The sequence below is a fragment of the Alternaria triticimaculans genome (assembly GCF_023758025.1).
Source record: "Alternaria triticimaculans strain BMP 0046 chromosome Unknown scaffold_2, whole genome shotgun sequence".
NCBI classification, from domain to species: Eukaryota; Fungi; Ascomycota; class Dothideomycetes; order Pleosporales; family Pleosporaceae; genus Alternaria; species Alternaria triticimaculans.
The window spans coordinates 1,767,979-1,784,974 of NW_026055959.1; the positions used below are offsets into that span (position 1 = coordinate 1,767,979).

Below are 16,996 nucleotides of genomic sequence, written 5' to 3' on the forward strand. Positions count from 1 at the left end.
ACCAGGGCAAAACCGGCAAGGATGGCAACGAGCGACGCATCCCGAGCACAACAAGCATTTAGATGCACTGGAATATGCATTTTTCCCTTCGCGCGTGGATCTGTCCTGGAATCCCGAGGTCCTGGCAACGCCTGGGCAGAGATAGCAACAACCGCGCGCGCCACCAACACCCAACTTTCGCTGCTAGAATCCATATCCCGGAGCTCACTAAGTTAGCGAAAGCGCGCATACGTGAGCGGTTCTCTCGGTAGTGGTAGACGCTGCGTGACGCTGTTGAACTTTTTCTTGTTGTGGGAGAAAGGCAGAAGGGATATGTTGACTGGTTTCACTGGTAACAGACGCTCCGGAGGCACGCACGGGCCACTTGTTCACCCAAACAGTGTTGCTAGTGGGATAACTGTCTGCGTGATTTGCCGCCGTGCCGCAACCCGTGGGCCTATTCTGAGCGCTTCCTCCACGCGAAACGGCGCGAATCCGACTTGCCACTCTCAGTCACGCAGCTACATTCTTTGAAAGAGACTTCATCGGCTTTATTGCTTCTCAGTTGCACCCTGTTCTTTCTTCTTCGTCGCTCCTTTCTAATGACAACGAGGGGCTTGCGATCGGTCTTCAAGGCGACCGCGTTGCTTGCTGTTGTCTTCCTCCTGATAGCCGGCTTTGGGTTTTTCGACTATGGCGATTCCCTTTCGCGAATAAAACCTATCGTCACTGGTATTGTCAAACCAACCCCGGCAGGTGTGTAGCCTCTGCTTCCCGATAATGTGAGTCGGATCTAACATTTGGGACTAGAAACGAAGCCGAGCAACCTAGATGACTCGCCAACAACATCACAAACCCCCGAGCCTCCCAATGCCAGCGGCGGTTCTGAACTTTCGGAAAGTAACAATGCCACCGTCATTGATATACCAGCATATCTGCACGCCATCATGAATCCTGCGTCTACGACTTTCCCACGACTTGAGTGCCCGCAGCCAAACCTTGAAAGGTATGCGTATCTCGGTGGATCATCTGGATCACTCCAACATGGGCAACTTCCTCGATACTTCTTTGCCCTCGATCTACATCAATGTGTTGACCTTCTTCCGCGATTGATTGGCTCCATAGTAGAAACTATGTACTTCCTTGGGCCACAAAACTGCGTGCTATCTATAGTCGAAGGAAGATCCGACGATGGCACCTTTGATATACTCAATCAACTTCACTCTAGCATGCAACTTTTAGGTACCCAAGGCAGCTTACATTCAGAGATAAAAAAGCTAAGCACTCCTAGGTATTCGATACTACTTCAAATCGAGCGATATCAACCCTCTAGCCAAAGGAGAAAATCGCATCGAGAACCTTGCAAAGCTCCGCAATCTAGCTCTGAGAGACCTTATCGCACATCCGGAGCATTACGACGAGGATACTACGGTCATCTTCTCCAACGACGTGGCTTTGTGTATGGAAGATATTCTAGAAATAATCCATCAGCGGAAGTTCCAGGGAGCAGATCAAACGTGTGCCATGGATTGGACATACGTTGGCGACAACCCGACTTACTATGATGTTTGGATCGGTCGCGGTGAGTTTTGACTGTGCGAAGCGCATGTGAGACATATACTGACTGAGTATACCTATTTCTTAGGAATGACTGGGGACCTATTCTTCAATATCCCGGAAGACGGATCATGGGATAACGCTTGGAATCTCTTCTATAATGACCCTAAATCACAAGCGCGCTGGTCGACCTCAAAACCATTCCAGGTGTTTTCATGCTGGAACGGCATAACGGCCTTCACCGCGAAACCGCTCATGGAGAAAAAGATCAAGTTTCGAACGCATAAGGAAGGCGAGTGTTTTCAAGGCGAGCCGAAGCTGTTCGCCAAGGACATGTGGTTTAACGGTTATGGCAAGATTGCTGTGGTACCGAGCGTTAACGTGGAATACTCGGACGAAGGAACAAAGAAGCTCAGGGCTTTGAAAGGATCCACATCCAAGGTAAGTTCTGACTGTGCGAAGTGCATGTGATACACATACTGACTTGTCTGCAGCATGTTGCGGACGAAGGAGATGATATCAAAATCGAGTGGGAGGTTTCTCCGCCGGAGAAAGTGAAGTGTATGCCAGACTATCGACACCAAACGTTTGTTGCTTGGGACGAGGGACTGAGGCGTTAATGTAATCGGAAATAAAATTCGAATGTTTGCAACGATTGCGATACTTGGTGAGAGCTGTATGCTACATGCATACTACGCTAACTATGTCGTATACTAAATCCGTCTTGTAATCACCACACGTATATCGTTGGTCGGCTTTCTCACTCCGGTTCCCGGAACCTTGCCCGGAAGCTTCCATGCCCCGTCCGCTGGGCCAACGTCCCACATTGTAATGATAGCAACAGCTAATGTCACAATTTCCTTCTCAGCAAATATCCTGCCTTTACACATTGCAGAGCCAGATCCCCATGGCTTCAGTCGTCCATATCGAGCAGTAAGCTTCCCAGATGACGGGTCCAGCTCCAGAAATCGTCCAGGGTCAAACTTATCGGGATCGCTGTAGATCGAAGCATCGCGGTTTACCAAAGAATAAGGTACCGACACGAATGTACCCGGCTTGAGTTCATGTCTCAAATCCCCGTCCGTAACGTGAACTGTGTTTGAACCAACAGATCTAATGGACCTAAGATGTGGGTGCACGAGGTCAGTAAATGTCCTACATAAAGTTCGAACGGGGATACAAACGTTGGTTCGTTTACAAGACGGTAGGTCTCGTAAATACACGCCTTCAGCAACGGACAATTCCTTGACAAGCCTTGCATATCCATCGATGTCAATTCTCTGGGGATGGACGTAGACATCGTAATATATTGGGTCAGTTCCTCGCGGAGTTGCTCCAAGATATCGGGTGTGGAATATAAGTAGGTTAACAGCCAGAAGAGGAGTGGTTGCGTGTTCGCATTCTGGCCCCAAAGGAGTCCAAGGTCTCCAGCACCACGCTCAGGGAAGGACCAACCTTCCCTCCTGTAGACGTTGTTCCTTCCCAATGCTGTTTCACCAACGTCGCGCATATCAGCGTCAAAATCGACAGGATCTCCCTGCTGGTACTGGTCGATTCGGCGATACAAAGCCTCGAGTTCAGTGATGAGACGGATCCGCGCAGCGAGACCCTCTTTCATCACTTTCAAAGGAGCCCACAGAGGCAGGCCAATCATTAAAAGGGGGAAGAGATCGTTATCAAACTTCCACAGATCCTCTAGTGCCTGTGGATATCGATCGAGGAAATCGCGACCGTATAGCTGTGGGATAGCGATGCAGGCGCCAAAGTCTCGAATCAAGCTTTGGAAGTTTGCCTCCACTTTCTCAACACCACCGGATTCAGGGTTGATCACCCGAATTTGTGCCGAATGCTCCCACAACTCCATGTCGCGAGGATTAGACTGGAAGGTCACGAAGGACTTCACTTTTTCGGGTATGCAGGCTCTCTCCAAAGCAGCAGTGGCAGCGTTCTCGTTCATGAAGACTTTCTCGACAGGTGCTCGTAGATCCCTGTTTGAAGCGTCCATCTTTTCTTTGAATTGCAGTGAGTCTACGCCGCCGAATACACGGACGAGAAGGGTGTACTGAGACGGCAAAGGATCTAAGATGGATTTTGCCATCAACCGTGTGATGTGCGGCGAATCGATGAGTATTTGGTGTTTTGATGAGAGCCCAACAAGAGATCCACTGTTTCGCCGCAGCAACATCCTACAAAAGCGGACATGAGTATTATTTCTATATGGTTAAAGCTTCATGGTACTCACAGAATACGGCGACCCAGTCCATTCTCGGAGAGAAGATGCGAAGTTAACCCAATCTCAAGTGTTGCCCAGACGGGAAACAGCTGGTACGGTTTCGGTTTCGACGCCACTCGAACGATAAAGATGACGAGGAGGACGATGATGGCCACAGCAATGACACCAGTGTTCGCTGCCGCTTTCCAGCTCGCTAGCTGGGAGGCATCGGCATGCGATGAGTGCATTGTGTTTCCCATAGCCGCACGACTGACGAGCGTTTCCTATATGGTCGCCTTTATAGCGTTGGATGTGCGTGGCCTGGTGTTACGATCGTATGGTACTGAAGGAGAAGCTGTGACTAGATTTGGGGGCCGGGTGTGCAGGCTTGATAAACCGGCCTCGGAAAACGTTTCAGCCGTATCAGCCGTATCCGCCGTATTACCCCAGGGTTGTACCTATTGCTGATGGCCTTGGCGTCTCGTAAGGTTCAAATATTCACGGCGCGGCAACAGGAGGCTCCGAGTGCCGGCGGTTGTAGCGGCGCGTGGTGGTGCTGCTTTGCTCGATGTTGATGTTGTCTCCCGTTGGTTACGTCTGTGACTGTACAACTGGTTCCTGCATACGTGGAAAGCTAGCTCTACGTGCCTGTCGCGCCTTGAATACGCCCGAGACGGTATGATTTGATGAGACAAATGGCACGAGATCGAATAACCTGTCAGCAGCCACGGGGTCCGCGTCGCAAGCGGGCAACTTAGGGGAATTAGGCAACCACGGCAGAACGCGAAATTTCGCAGGGCGTAAGTATTCGCAACACGATGTATTGGGCGAATGCGGTCTTTCGCCCAAAGAGGTTAGACCGTCTATGCGCGCGAAGAGTGGACCCGCGGCAACAACCCCATGAATAGTTGGAAGGAACAAACGACTGCCACGCCCTCGTAGAAGCCAGGATGAGTGATCTGGGCATCTTCTTATGTCCAACCTCGCCTGAGCGTACCTGCACTCACAGCTACGCCGCGCCTGCCTGCGTTCATCGTGCATCGACACCGCCTCACGCCAAGGGTCTTTACCAACATCGTCGGAGCAGACCTGCGCTAGGAATTTAGAATCGTCCTTCGTTCCTTCCGCTACCATGACAGCACAGAGAGTACAATGTCCTATAAGTCTAAGGACTACAAGAATGAAGCAAGCTTGAGGACGCACATGTTTCTACACAACGATGAAGCGAAGAAAGCAAACTTTGCATCAAAGAAGCGATGCCGTGAGGCAGCGATATTGGCAGAGACATGGAAGTGCGCAAAATGCAGCAAAATATATACCACTAAGAACAACCTGGATCAACATCTGCGCACACACCACCGAGAACTATCCAACTCTTCATTCGACCGCTCTGTCTGCCCGGAGACCTTCAACAACAAAGTGACTCTGGAGGAACACCACCGAACCGTACACGCAATGGACACCGCCCGATAGACCACGGTAGATGAGAGTCTTGGGTCTACTCTCGGCTTCGAATGCATTTACTGCGGCAGGAAGTTTCGGCCCCAGAAGAAGATGAATACTCATATCGACTTCAGATGCCCTGCAAGAGAACGTGAACCCTACCCTGCGCGCAACGGTAACACTAAGATACTCCGAGAGATTGAACAGATTGAAGAAGCTATGCCAACCATCGATCGTATTGACAAGCCCGTCCACCAGAACATGTTGACGATGCTGTACCAGCGGCTGTCGGGATGGCAGCAGCAGGATGACGATGGGAATTCGTGCCACGTGTCTCTCCGCACAACAAGCCTTAGACTCCATCACCTCGGAAAAGGAAAGAAACTGAACAGTTCTGCAGACTACGCTATGACAAAACAAGCAAATCGGAAGATCTATCGTCATTGTAGGCTCCAGAGTGGTCTCTTGAAGGCCATCAAGGTACACATAAGAGCATGAAAACAACACTCACAGTCAACTGCCTAATCTGTGAACGGGTCTACCCTAGCGACAGCAAGATGTTGCAGCATTGTCAGAACGCCGATGTGCCAAACCCCAACCCAGCGGCCGAAACCGGATACAGAAGATCCAAGTAGAAGCATACTATCGCCTTCTCGAAACTCAATGCTTTTTATGCGGATTGGCACGTGCCTACTTGAATGGGGCATATCATCCTTGGATCTGCACTTCTGCGATCAGACATTTTAACTACGAGTAAATGTGAAGTCATCATCAGCGACCGTGTTATAGAGTACGGCAATGCACAGAACATAGATCAGAGATGGACATATCTCATTCGCAAATACTCTAGTATCTACAAAGCCATCTTCCCCTCATCTCTAGCAAAAGCAGCCCCGCTAAAATCGACACGATAGAAACAACGCCTGCCAAATGCAAAGTTTACTCCTCACCCTTCGTTACAGCATGCCGTTTTTTCGAAAACTGTCCTGAAAAAAAGTTTTCCCACGAAGGCCAGGCTGGCACCTGGGTCTAAAAAAGCCATTTGAACATGGACCGCGGCAAGCTCCGGGTCCTTCCTGAAAGGGGGTAATCGTTGAAGAAGCGAAAGAACATATCATAGCAAACGAGATCTTCGTGACGTAAAATAGTGCAATACACGTAAAGGAAATAGTGCCTCGTGATGCCGAAGGGCATGTAGACGTGAGGACTGGTATCAAATTCTGGCCATGAGCGAAGGGTATCTGGTGGTATTGGAAAGTCGTGAGCTTAATGTGATGTAAGCGTCTCGTCCTCCTAGTGGGAGTTGGTGGCAGGCTGAGGTGGAGGCGTAGACAGGATCGAGATGCCCATGGTAATTATAGCAATCAAGAGTCATAGGATACTGCATGCGCTGCCCGAAGACCTATCGATACGTTGTCAGCTACTGCACCGGATATATCTTTGCGTCGAAAGTATCCAAAGCCAATGGCATGGACGGGAATGTGTCACTGGACACTCGTACGGTATCTCTATCGTCATAGTGATCAGCGCACAAGCAATGATCCACGTCTCTCCGCGGAAGCCATGCTGCACGACGGCGGGACGATCACCGTTTGTGATTGTGTCACCCAAGACTTAGTGCATGTGCCGGGTTCCTGGTGCCGAGAGCCGAGGGATTGGGGAGATGATTAGATAGGAAAAGGTAGATGCTTACCATCTTTGCCCGCGGATCCTGCCAATCCACGAGTAAACAATCTTCAGACGCTCGCGAACCCTTTCTGTTTGTAATAAAACATATTTCTCTTCTTCCACGATTGGGACGACAGAGGCAAACCAGTATGGAAATATCGCGGGGTCCTCAGGTGGTTCACCGTAGACTTGGATGATGCGCTCACGAAGCCAAGGCGCGCTAGCCTCTCTCATTTCCCGCACAAACGCTGTGCAACTGTCGAGTAGTTGTTGCGTAGAAAGGGTCTCAATCGCGACTTCCGCAGGGAGCTGGTTCTGCGGGTGGTCGCGGAAAAATGCTTCCGCATAGTCCCGTGCCATGGTGGTTTCGCGCTGCTCTAATATGGCTTCTTCGGCAAGAGAGACATCTTCAACGCGCTCGATGCGGCTGACGTTGTACCCATCAAGCAAGCCATGAGCCCTCACCTTGAAACGACCGATACCACGTGTCTCGATAAAGCTACGCCCATCACGGAGTAGCTCGTAGTTGACGATCTCGAGTAGCGTTCCGTATTCCAGAAACGGGGTCGGACCAAGATCGCCTTGTGGGGCGTGAGTGCGATTGTACATGACCATGCCGAATTGTCTGCTGCCTTCAATGACACGTCGCATCATGAGCCGATAGCGGGGCTCAAACACATGAAGGAAAGTCGGCATTGCAGGTAATGACAGAGTGCAAATGAAGAGCGGAACGTTCAAGACGTTGTCCCCGGCCTGTTCTTCCGCTTTGAGAGCATCGGCACGAGCACTGACCATATCTGGACAAAGCCCATTCAACAAGGAGTTGAGTATGACGTTGCTAGATTGATTCTGCAAGGACGCAGGCACATGCAGTCCTCTGCGACAGAAGGGGCAAATGCTACTGTGGTCCATGACACGACCGAGGCAGCGGCGGCAGAATGTATGACCGCACGAAGTCGTAGTCGGGTCGAGCATCAAGTTGTAACAGACAAGACAGTCTAACTCCTTGTGGGTTACGTCGCGCAAGCGTTCCAGCAGCGTGATGTCAAGATGGTCGTAGTTGTCCCCGCTTGCCGATAACGACTGGTAGTGGACTTCGGAAGTGTACCGAAGTTTGCCGATCTCAGCCATGGTGAACGTAGACACGAGACGTCCGCCATGCAGTTCCTCCTGGTGCCCAGGGTGACTAGGCTTTTCCTTCTCTTTCTCGTCCATGGGTGAATCTTCATGCTGGGGTATCTCGATCAGAAGCATCGGAGTATTTTCCGCAGATGGTCTATGCGCGACTATCTCGGCTTTTATCAAGTCCATCAACTTGGTCAACGTCACGTCGACAGAGCACTCAGCAGAAGCGTGTTCGGCCCCGCAGCCCATTAGCGGACACGCGATGCCCATGAGGCGATCCGGCGTGTTCGGGTAGGATATGTTGGTGCGAGGTTGCGGGGCAGGCAGGCAGCCGCGACAGACGGTGTGGCCGCAGGGCAGTGTGACGGGGACACTCAGAGGTTTCGAGCATCGCGGGCACTGGACCAGGCGGACCATCTGTCGGGCGTCGCGGTGGGCGTCGAGGGCGACCGCCTCCGAAGCCTCTGCCGAGCGCTCATTGTCGCACATGAAGGCCTGTGCAGATAATTGAGGCTCAAAGGAATGCTCAACGCTTTCGACGATAGAGCACCCTTTTGTCCGTTGGTGATTCATGTAGATTCGCTATGTTGTGCAATGACTGCGGCAGCCATGTACAGTCGCAGGCCCGTCGGTGGGTCAGGTCGCGGTTTTGGTTGGTTCCGAGGTGGTCAAGCGGATGCGCACTGCAGGTGTGCAGGGAGGGAGGGCGGTTATGTAGTCGATAGCGAGGCTGCGTACTTCAAAGATAGTCAAACCTTCGAAATAGGCAAGAGAGGGTTGAAACGTCTTTCACGGAAGGGTCGATGCTTTCGGACGCTGGGTCGAGGCGGATCAGCAACGCGCGTGCTGATGCAGGGACGGATGACGACAGAGGCTGCCGAGGGTGCTGATATTATCGGGGGCAGACAGTGTCGAGGTTTATAGGAGCACGCGGGGTGGCAACACGAGAGCTCGCGAGTGGGAGGAGGTGGTGCAGTCTAGCAGTAGAGCGCAGAGCGGACGAGGGCCATGTTCAAGAGAGAACAACTTGAAGTGGTCATCCATGCTGGACGGATAGTTAAAGATCGGCGATGTTGCTCTGCGCCCCGTATCAGTCATGGAAGGCTGCCACCCGATGTCTGTGTTCAACGCTGGGATGCTCGGATCGAGGCTAAGCCTATCCTGGCCCCATGAGAGAACGGCACGGTCCATACGCAGACAAATGTCCACGCAGCCAGAGACAACGCAAAGCCTTGCTTGTTCCCACACCAGACGCGCCTCGAACCGGTATCCCGAGCACTGGGATGACTGCCGCGGCCCATTGATTGCGCCGCGTATCCGGAGTGGACACGGTAAAGGCGGTGATCATGTAATTCCAGCCAAATCAATGCCTTTCGAGCGGCATGTCTTTGCCAGGCCCATCTTCGTTACCAGCAGCGTAGCCGCGCGAGCCCAGCGCAACAGCAGGTGCGTCTATCTGCAAGAATTCGTGTCTTTCTATCGTTGCTCGGCGGTAATACATGTAAGAAGCGAAAGTCGTCGTCGTCATGGATCACGTCTACGCAGCCAATCAACAGCGGGTCCGCTCGCTGTCATTTTCCCATGTGTCTCGCTCGGAAAAGACTAGCCGCCACAGAAGACCCTGTAAATCTGGCAAAGGACACCATGAGGGTCCGATTGTGGTGACGACTTGCATTTCACCATTGAGGGCAAACAATGCTTGTGCCTCGTGTCTCACCCACACTGCAAGCTACAACGTCTGTTAGTCGCGGCTACACAGACCGTGGATATCCAGGCCACCCATCAAGTCTGGACCTTTTTGTTGTTCAATTCAATATCGCTCGACGCTCTTGTCCCTGGCTGCGGTTCCACCAGCTTCGCCAGACACCTGGGCATAACCGAATGAAGCGCTAGACTAGTGGACAATCTTCGGCAAGCCTCCCAAAACGTACCAGGGAAACTCCATATGCAAAAGAAACCTCTCCACGCACGCTTTGGCTCGGCTCCACCAACACAGAACATGACTATTGTACATTGACATCCCTGTACATAACGCTCCTCAACGCCCGTTTCCGAAATCTCGGATTCGTACTCGCGAACACCAGTTCACGGTGCCCTGGGCCCACCGTTTGTCCCTGGCTGTTCCGCCTCTGAGTTGATGTCTGATTCAATGCTCGACTCCTCTTCCTCGTCGTCGTCGTCTTCTTCCTCCAGCACAATTTGCTCGAGAACCCGTTTGTCGAACAAGTCTAGCATGAACCGGCACGCTGGGAGACGGAAGTGATGTGCTTCCAGAATCTGCATCACCTTGTGGAAGATCGCAGGCTTGCTGAAACCGGGTGCCTTTCTAGCTTTGATTCTAAGCCGCATACATTAGCTCGTAACTTTTAGCCCTCGAACAAGGGACTACTTACGCCTGCAAGTCGTTTGCTGCCTTTTTGGCAAGCACGGTATTGCCCAAGTCAGTCGCGAGCTTTAAGATGCGCGCGTTTATTGGATCCCTGTCGGTGACCGCAACCTTAATCTCTGCATTGGGGTTCCAGCTCATGTCTTCCGCCTGGGCAACCCAGGGTCTCATCTATAATGCATTAGATCATTGTCCGAGGCGAAAAAGAAATCAAGTACTGACCGCAAAGAGCTTGTTGAAGTTTAACGGCAGGCAAAACCCTAGTGCCTCGCCAGAGTCATTGACGACGCCGTCCCATCCATATTCCAGCAGGATTTCCTGGCCATGGAGACTTCGGGAGATCAGGCCCAGTACGTAGAAGGCTGTGCCTCTAAGTGACATGACTTCTGACTGCTCGGCAATCTGCACGACCCACTTGACCACATCTGAGCTCTCAAGGAATGGCGCCCCCAATTCCATTGAGCCCACGTTGCCAACCGCCCATAAGCAGCCCTTGACCTTGAGAATTATCTCAGGGTCGTCATTCTCCGACGCAAAGTCTCGAATGGTCGCGGCGAACTCGTCAAAATGACCTTTCTGCTTCAGTAGCTTGCATCCTTCCTTGGTTCTGGTCAGTTCCCGATAGAAGTGCGGTGGCACGAGGCCGTAGTCCGTTGGTTCAGGCGTGTCGTCGTACGTCAGTTGAGTCGACGGCTTTTCGGGTATGTCCGCGAGTGCGCGAGCCATGGAGGCTTCGATCAAAGCCACGTAAGTATCGTTTCTTCCCAGGAACCAGTCGTCCATCTCTCTCGTGATGTAATCCAACCCATCCAGGTAGTGGTAGCCTACCGAAGTTGAGAGGAACCGGAGCAAAAGTGGAGCACCAATTTCGCCCAGATGATCCAATGCCGGGCGGCATTTCACGACAAATTCCAACGACTCTTTCTGGTTGCAAGCCTCTTCCAATATCTTGATTGCCACTTCACACACTTCCACATCCGGGTCGTACAGCTGCGTCACAAGGAGCCTGATAGCCCATTCCGCTACACTGGTAGAGCTGCTCACTCCCATAGGCTTTGTCGCATACTTGCGCAACAATCTGGTTGCAAAAATACGAATCTCTTTGGAGCATGATGTCATGGCTTTGGAGATGATGATGCGTAGATGACCGTCCAAAGTGTAGTCCATATTGCTCAACAGAGTTCGGATCAGGTCGTCGCGGTCATTGAGCTCGATGATGTGGTAGAACATATTGATCACTCTCCATCTTTCTAGAATGTGGATTCCTCGAGAGTCTTTAGTCAAAGCACCCAGAAGCGCAAAGTAGCCGCCAGTGAGCGTTTCGTTCATCCGATCCGTCTGAAAGATAGGCGACTCAGATGTTAGCCCGCTCATCCGGTCGAAATGCGACAAACACTCGGCAAGCTGTCGGATAAATTTGCTCTCTGCCAGATACTTGACGCCTTCTGGGTTTTGCAGGAGACTTTGCATCAGGGCGCATCCGGCTCGCACGTATCGCTGGTTCGGTTTGGTATTTTTGATCTCAGAGAAACGGTACTTGAATGGGCGATAGAACCCCAAGACACGATGGATGAACTTGGTTACTTTGATAGCCTCGTCCAGGCGTTTGGGATTGAGCAGAGGGCCTTCGATGATGTTCAGAATCAAATCCCACTTCCATTTCGTGAACGTGACCGTGTTCAATACTTGGGTCTCGACCATGAGATTGCGAAAGTGGGCCTCGTCCACCTGCATGGCGGCTTGTAGCTTGGCCGCATGGTCAGATTGTCTGTTTGTCGATGTGCTATCGGAGAGCGCAGTGCTCTTAGTGGTATACAGAGACGTAGGTCCGGACCGATAAAGAGTCCTGTTGATGCTGTCCACTTGATATATGGTACCAATAGCGACAAAGCGGTCTTCTGAGTCGAACCGCGCCGCTGAGTGCAAAAGTTGTGGGAGTACTTGGATCTGCGCGCTCCACGAGGGGGGTAGTAATTCATTGGCCATTTTCAAAACTTCCCCAATTAGAAGGGTTGTCTTGCGCTTCAACGGCAATGTCAGAGACTCCTCTTCGGCCTGTAGCAGTGCTGGCATCAAACCTGCATGTAGAAATGCAGCCAGAACTACAGAGACATAATGGTCTAGTAAGCTCCACTTGGTGGTGTCGTCCTCGGTGCTACTGGAGGTTGAAGTCTCTTTGATCTGCTGGTTTTTTAGATTCGTGACGCGGCCATAGGTAGTCAAACGCCGACCAGCAAGGAAAGAGGACGACCAGGAGGGAGGCTTGATCCTGAGAAGATCGAATAAAAGTTCCAAGATGATGTTCCGAACATGAGGAGTAGGAATCTGTAAGGACCAAAGTAAGGATCGAAGGGGCAGAAAATTGTTCATGGAAAGGGTAAGTAGTCCAGGCCAACTTCGGAGTAAGGATGCTATGACCTTGGCATTGACCTTCAGTTTCTCTTCGTGCAAATGTCCATGAGTGGTATTTGCGTCCGTGAACATGGCGAAGGGAGCTTCCAGCTCGCGCCCGGAGCGCAAAAAGCGGCGTCGCCTGGGAGTATCCAGTAGATAGAGGAACGAAGTGCCAACACTTTCGGCCGCGTGATAGCTTCCTTCCCCAAGAGCATCAGCCAAAGCGCCCATACCTCCGGCTGCAACGAGAAGAGATGGCTTCCGGACAAGAATCTCGGCCAAAGTCAGGGTCGCGATATTCCTCAGTCGGTCTTCTGCGTGCTCGGCCACTGCAACGATGATACGAACTACGGCGCGGGCGATTTCCTCAACGCCTCCCTTAACGTCGAGGAACGCTCGGACAAACTTTAGTGCTTGTTCACGTTCCACACTGGCTTTGGACTCTTTTACTAATGACAAGATGACAAGATGGTCTGTATGAAGAGCCCGTATGATCCGGAGAGATTTGCGATCAGTGAAGGAATAGCGCATGACTCGATATGCTGCTGCAACAACTTCGCGGCTGTCGCTCAGGAGCATGGTTTGCATTCGTAGTCCGAAAATGGACCAGGCTAGGTCGTACTTCAGCGTAGGGTGTCGCTTGAAGAGAAGGACCAGAGAGTTGGCTCTCTCTACATAGTATTCCGGTTGCAAGCCCTGAACTTCCAGGGCCTGCAATATCTCTGCCAGAACGAAGGTCGGCGATTCAGTTTCCTCCTCCTCTCCCACTTCTTTCTCAACGATATGCCGCGACGGTGAACGTGAGAGATTCCGTCGGAAGAGATATGAAAGTCTGCTCTGTGGGTCCGCTGGTGGTGACTTGACTTCCTTTGCTCTCTGTTTCTCCGCAGCCAATCCCGACTGCAACTGGGCCAATTTCCTGTTCGAAATATTGAGCTGTTCCTCGACCTGTAGCCTCTGGTTCTTGCTGTCTTTTGCGTTCTTAGCGTTCAATGCCTCCAGCAGGTTCTCCGAGCCAATCTTGATTTTGGTTTCCTTCTCGATCTGATCCTGCAGCTCTGCCTGCCTCTGCTCAGTGGTTGTGTTGTCATTGTCCCCCACGGTAATTGCGTGCATGTCGAAATCGGGACGTATCCGACCGTCTTGCGCCGTCGAGGGCCGTACCAAAGCGGTGTTGAAGCTGCCAGGGCCTGTGTTGGCGGTTGCATACGAGGCATACGAGGCCTGGCCTCCCCGCGAGCTGGCCATGCCGACCGACGACGCAGAGCGCCCATCTCTACTCGTCGTAGGTGCAAGGAGAGACGTCTGGTCGGCGGCATCGGCCTGTGTGTTTACGGAGCGAGCTGATGGCGTCATGAGCGCGCCTTAACCGTGTTCCCGCCAACCGCATCGCATATCTGTCTTTCGGCGGTGCCCTCCTCTTGCCTCATGAGCATTCGCGGGCCCAGGTGAAGTCGCTGTCGCTGCGGTGCCTAGCCAAAAACGGAAATGTGGCGGAGGTTCGGGGAAGGAGCGGCTGGGGCAGAGGCTAGGGAGTGTGGAGCTGGTGTAATGACAGTGTGAGTGAATGGTGCATGGCGCGCAGCATCGCCATCTCGACGTGTTGCGGGCAGCAGCCGCTGAGCGTGGGGACGTGCACATTTCCCTACCCACCTACCCTTGCAACGCTGAGCTCGCGTCCACCAGATCCACCGCCCTGCACCTCACCATCATGGCCTGACATGCCGCAGAAATCCATGTGCCGACAATTCAGGCCCCGTAGTCCCATGGCGCCTGGTGCATCTCCGGGCGGAGAGCGGTTCTGACGCCGTCACGTGCGCGCCCTGCGCCGCTATCCAGGGCCTCTTCCCTCGATCGGAGCTCGCCGATGGCCATCTCAACGAATGGAAACGCGTTCTGGCCGCCTCTTTGCCGACGCTCCATAGCTTGCTCGTGCCTCAATCGCAAACCGCTCCTGTACAGTTCGGTATCCTCCGTGTGCCGTCCATCAGATAAGGTGCCGTTTCATAAGTATATCTAGCTTGATCGCCCTTCTTGATAACTCTATCCACTCACCTTCAGCTTCCAACTGACCCTCGCCTAATCACATACACCTCGCGCCCTTATCTGAAGCATTCCAGGCTATTATCCTAATCTGCACAGCTTCGCTCGCAATGTCTCAGCTTACTCACGCCCGCTACGGCAAGGACAACGTCCGTCTCTACAAGGTCGACAAGGACCCCAACACCGGTGTCCACACCGTCGTTGAACAAACAGTCTGTGTCCTACTTGAGGGAGACATTGAGACTTCGTACGCTTCTCCACCGAGACTCTAGCATACCCTGTATTAACGATCTCCAGCTACACCAAAGCAGACAACTCTGTCATAGTCGCGACCGACACGCAAAAGCAAACAACCTACATACTCGCAAAACAAAACCCTATCGACCCGCCCGAGCAATTCGCTGCCATCATTGGCGACCACTTCGTTAAGACCTACCCTCACATTCACGCCGCGCACGTTAAGATTATCCAGCACCGATGGACGCGCATGACTATCGACGGAAAAGCACACCCACACTCGTTCTTCCGCGACGGCGAAGAGACTCGCGTGGTCGAATCCGTGACACGCGAGAACGAGGGTGTCTCTATTCGCTCCAAGATTGAGAAGCTCCTTGTTCTGAAGAGCACAGGGTCAGCATTCCATGGCTTCCACCGTGACGAATACACGCGTCTGCCCGAAACATGGGACCGCATTCTGAGTACAGAGGTTGAAGCTGGCTGGCAATGGAAGCTGTTCAAGAACTTGGATGAGGCCAAGGCCGTAGACTTCAACAGTGCCTGGACCGCGGCAAGGGATATCACCATGAAGGTCTTCGCCGAGGATGATAGCGCCAGTGTACAAGCAACTATGTACAAGATGTGCGACCTGATCTTGGCCGCTGTTCCTCAGGTGGATGCTGTCGACTATGCGCTGCCCAACAAGCACTACTTTGAAGTCGGTACGTGGGACCAATTGTCTTCTCCTGCATTCATTCGCTAACATGGCACTAGATCTTTCGTGGCACAAGGGCATCAAGAACACCGGCAAAGACGCCACTGTCTTTGCTCCTCAATCTGACCCCAACGGTCTGATTTTCTGCACTGTTACTCGCAAGGGTACCAAGTCGAAGTTGTAGATGCAGTAGCATCATGCCGTCGCACATTGGTTTTTTGTACATTTCTTTGGGTCATCGAGCGAGTTTTGGAGAGATTGTCAAAGGAGAGTAGAACATTATACCACCATTTCTTTTTGTTCGTTGGGGACGAGTGAGAGTAGTATACCATCTTACGAGTAGAGCGAATGCAACCGTTTTACTCACTCTCGCGGCATATGATGTGACAAATCAGAGATCCATGAGATTATCGAATCGACGTCAAACCCAGTAACCAAGTACATGTGGTCGTAGAATATGAAATACGGCTCAAGGACAATTATGTAGATTTACATGTCTTATACACGCACCCTGATGCTATGGTATATCTTCTCTTGACCCCTTTGACCACCTCTCGTCATGATACTGGTGCCTCCGCATTCTGTGCCTTGACCTCTGCAAACGTCTTCTTGACCTCATCGTGCTCCACTATACTCTGTCCACCACCGTTTCCCACCTTTAGGATATTCTCCTTGTAAGGGTGCGCTCTCCCCTCGAACGTCTTTAACCTCGCCAGCCTGTCCTTCCGTAACCTGTTCTTGGGCAACATGCCGCTGACCGCCTTCCTCAAAACCTCTCCTCCTCCCCACTTGGCGATCATCCTGTCCATGGAGAGTTCTTTGAGGGAGCCCGGACGAGTCGTGTGTGTGCGGTAGAGTTTCTGGAAGCGCTTCTTGCCAGTGGTGTGCAATTGTGAGCAGTTTGTGGCTACAACGTAGTCGCCGCAGTCGGTCGAGGGGTCGAAGATGGGCTTGTGTTTTCCCATGAGGGTCAGGGCTATAGCGGAGGCGACGCGGCCGAGCGCGCGTGGGTCGGAGCCGATGTCGAGATGGTGCCATGAGCGGGCGTAGGCCAGACGCGTCTAGATAACATATTAGCCCTAGAAATAGCACGTCTCGCGATGGTGACTTTGGCTGCGATCATGGAGTTCTGAGATGCGGAGGTCTGACAGAATACACACCTTTCCTATGACTTGCGACATGGCGGCTGCGAAGTCAATGACCTAATAGGCCAAGTATAGTCGGGCGTCGGTATTGACCTGGAGTCCGGGGTTCTCGC

The 16,996-nt window shown here is 52.3% G+C and overlaps 6 protein-coding genes across 6 annotated transcripts; 2 read left to right on the plus strand and 4 right to left on the minus strand.

Moving 5' to 3' along the window:
- Nucleotides 1–885: 885 nt before the first annotated feature.
- Nucleotides 886–2,156, plus strand: J4E78_002243 (uncharacterized protein; the record flags this gene model as incomplete). Its single annotated transcript, XM_049362891.1, has 5 exons — nt 886–893; nt 972–985; nt 1,271–1,561; nt 1,625–1,977; nt 2,031–2,156. The coding sequence occupies 5 exons, from the start codon at nt 886–888 to the stop codon at nt 2,154–2,156; spliced, it is 792 nt and encodes a 263-aa protein (XP_049225483.1).
- Nucleotides 2,157–2,449: 293 nt separating this feature from the next.
- J4E78_002244 (uncharacterized protein) lies at nt 2,450–3,634 on the minus strand (the record flags this gene model as incomplete). Its single annotated transcript, XM_049362892.1, has 2 exons — nt 2,450–2,532; nt 2,992–3,634. 2 exons carry the CDS (start codon nt 3,632–3,634, stop codon nt 2,450–2,452), a joined length of 726 nt encoding a protein of 241 aa, XP_049225484.1.
- A 2,928-nt stretch (nt 3,635–6,562) lies between these two features.
- On the minus strand, nt 6,563–8,557 carry J4E78_002245 (uncharacterized protein; the record flags this gene model as incomplete). Its single annotated transcript, XM_049362893.1, has 2 exons — nt 6,563–6,593; nt 6,885–8,557. The coding sequence occupies 2 exons, from the start codon at nt 8,555–8,557 to the stop codon at nt 6,563–6,565; spliced, it is 1,704 nt and encodes a 567-aa protein (XP_049225485.1).
- Nucleotides 8,558–10,069: 1,512 nt separating this feature from the next.
- J4E78_002246 (uncharacterized protein) lies at nt 10,070–14,120 on the minus strand (the record flags this gene model as incomplete). Its single annotated transcript, XM_049362894.1, has 3 exons — nt 10,070–10,322; nt 10,378–10,541; nt 10,593–14,120. 3 exons carry the CDS (start codon nt 14,118–14,120, stop codon nt 10,070–10,072), a joined length of 3,945 nt encoding a protein of 1,314 aa, XP_049225486.1.
- Nucleotides 14,121–14,917: 797 nt separating this feature from the next.
- J4E78_002247 (uncharacterized protein) lies at nt 14,918–15,922 on the plus strand (the record flags this gene model as incomplete). The annotated part of the gene is made up of 3 exons (XM_049362895.1): nt 14,918–15,054; nt 15,105–15,745; nt 15,798–15,922. 3 exons carry the CDS (start codon nt 14,918–14,920, stop codon nt 15,920–15,922), a joined length of 903 nt encoding a protein of 300 aa, XP_049225487.1.
- A 373-nt stretch (nt 15,923–16,295) lies between these two features.
- Nucleotides 16,296–16,919, minus strand: J4E78_002248 (uncharacterized protein; the record flags this gene model as incomplete). The annotated part of the gene is made up of 2 exons (XM_049362896.1): nt 16,296–16,799; nt 16,899–16,919. The coding sequence occupies 2 exons, from the start codon at nt 16,917–16,919 to the stop codon at nt 16,296–16,298; spliced, it is 525 nt and encodes a 174-aa protein (XP_049225488.1).
- Nucleotides 16,920–16,996: the final 77 nt, after the last annotated feature.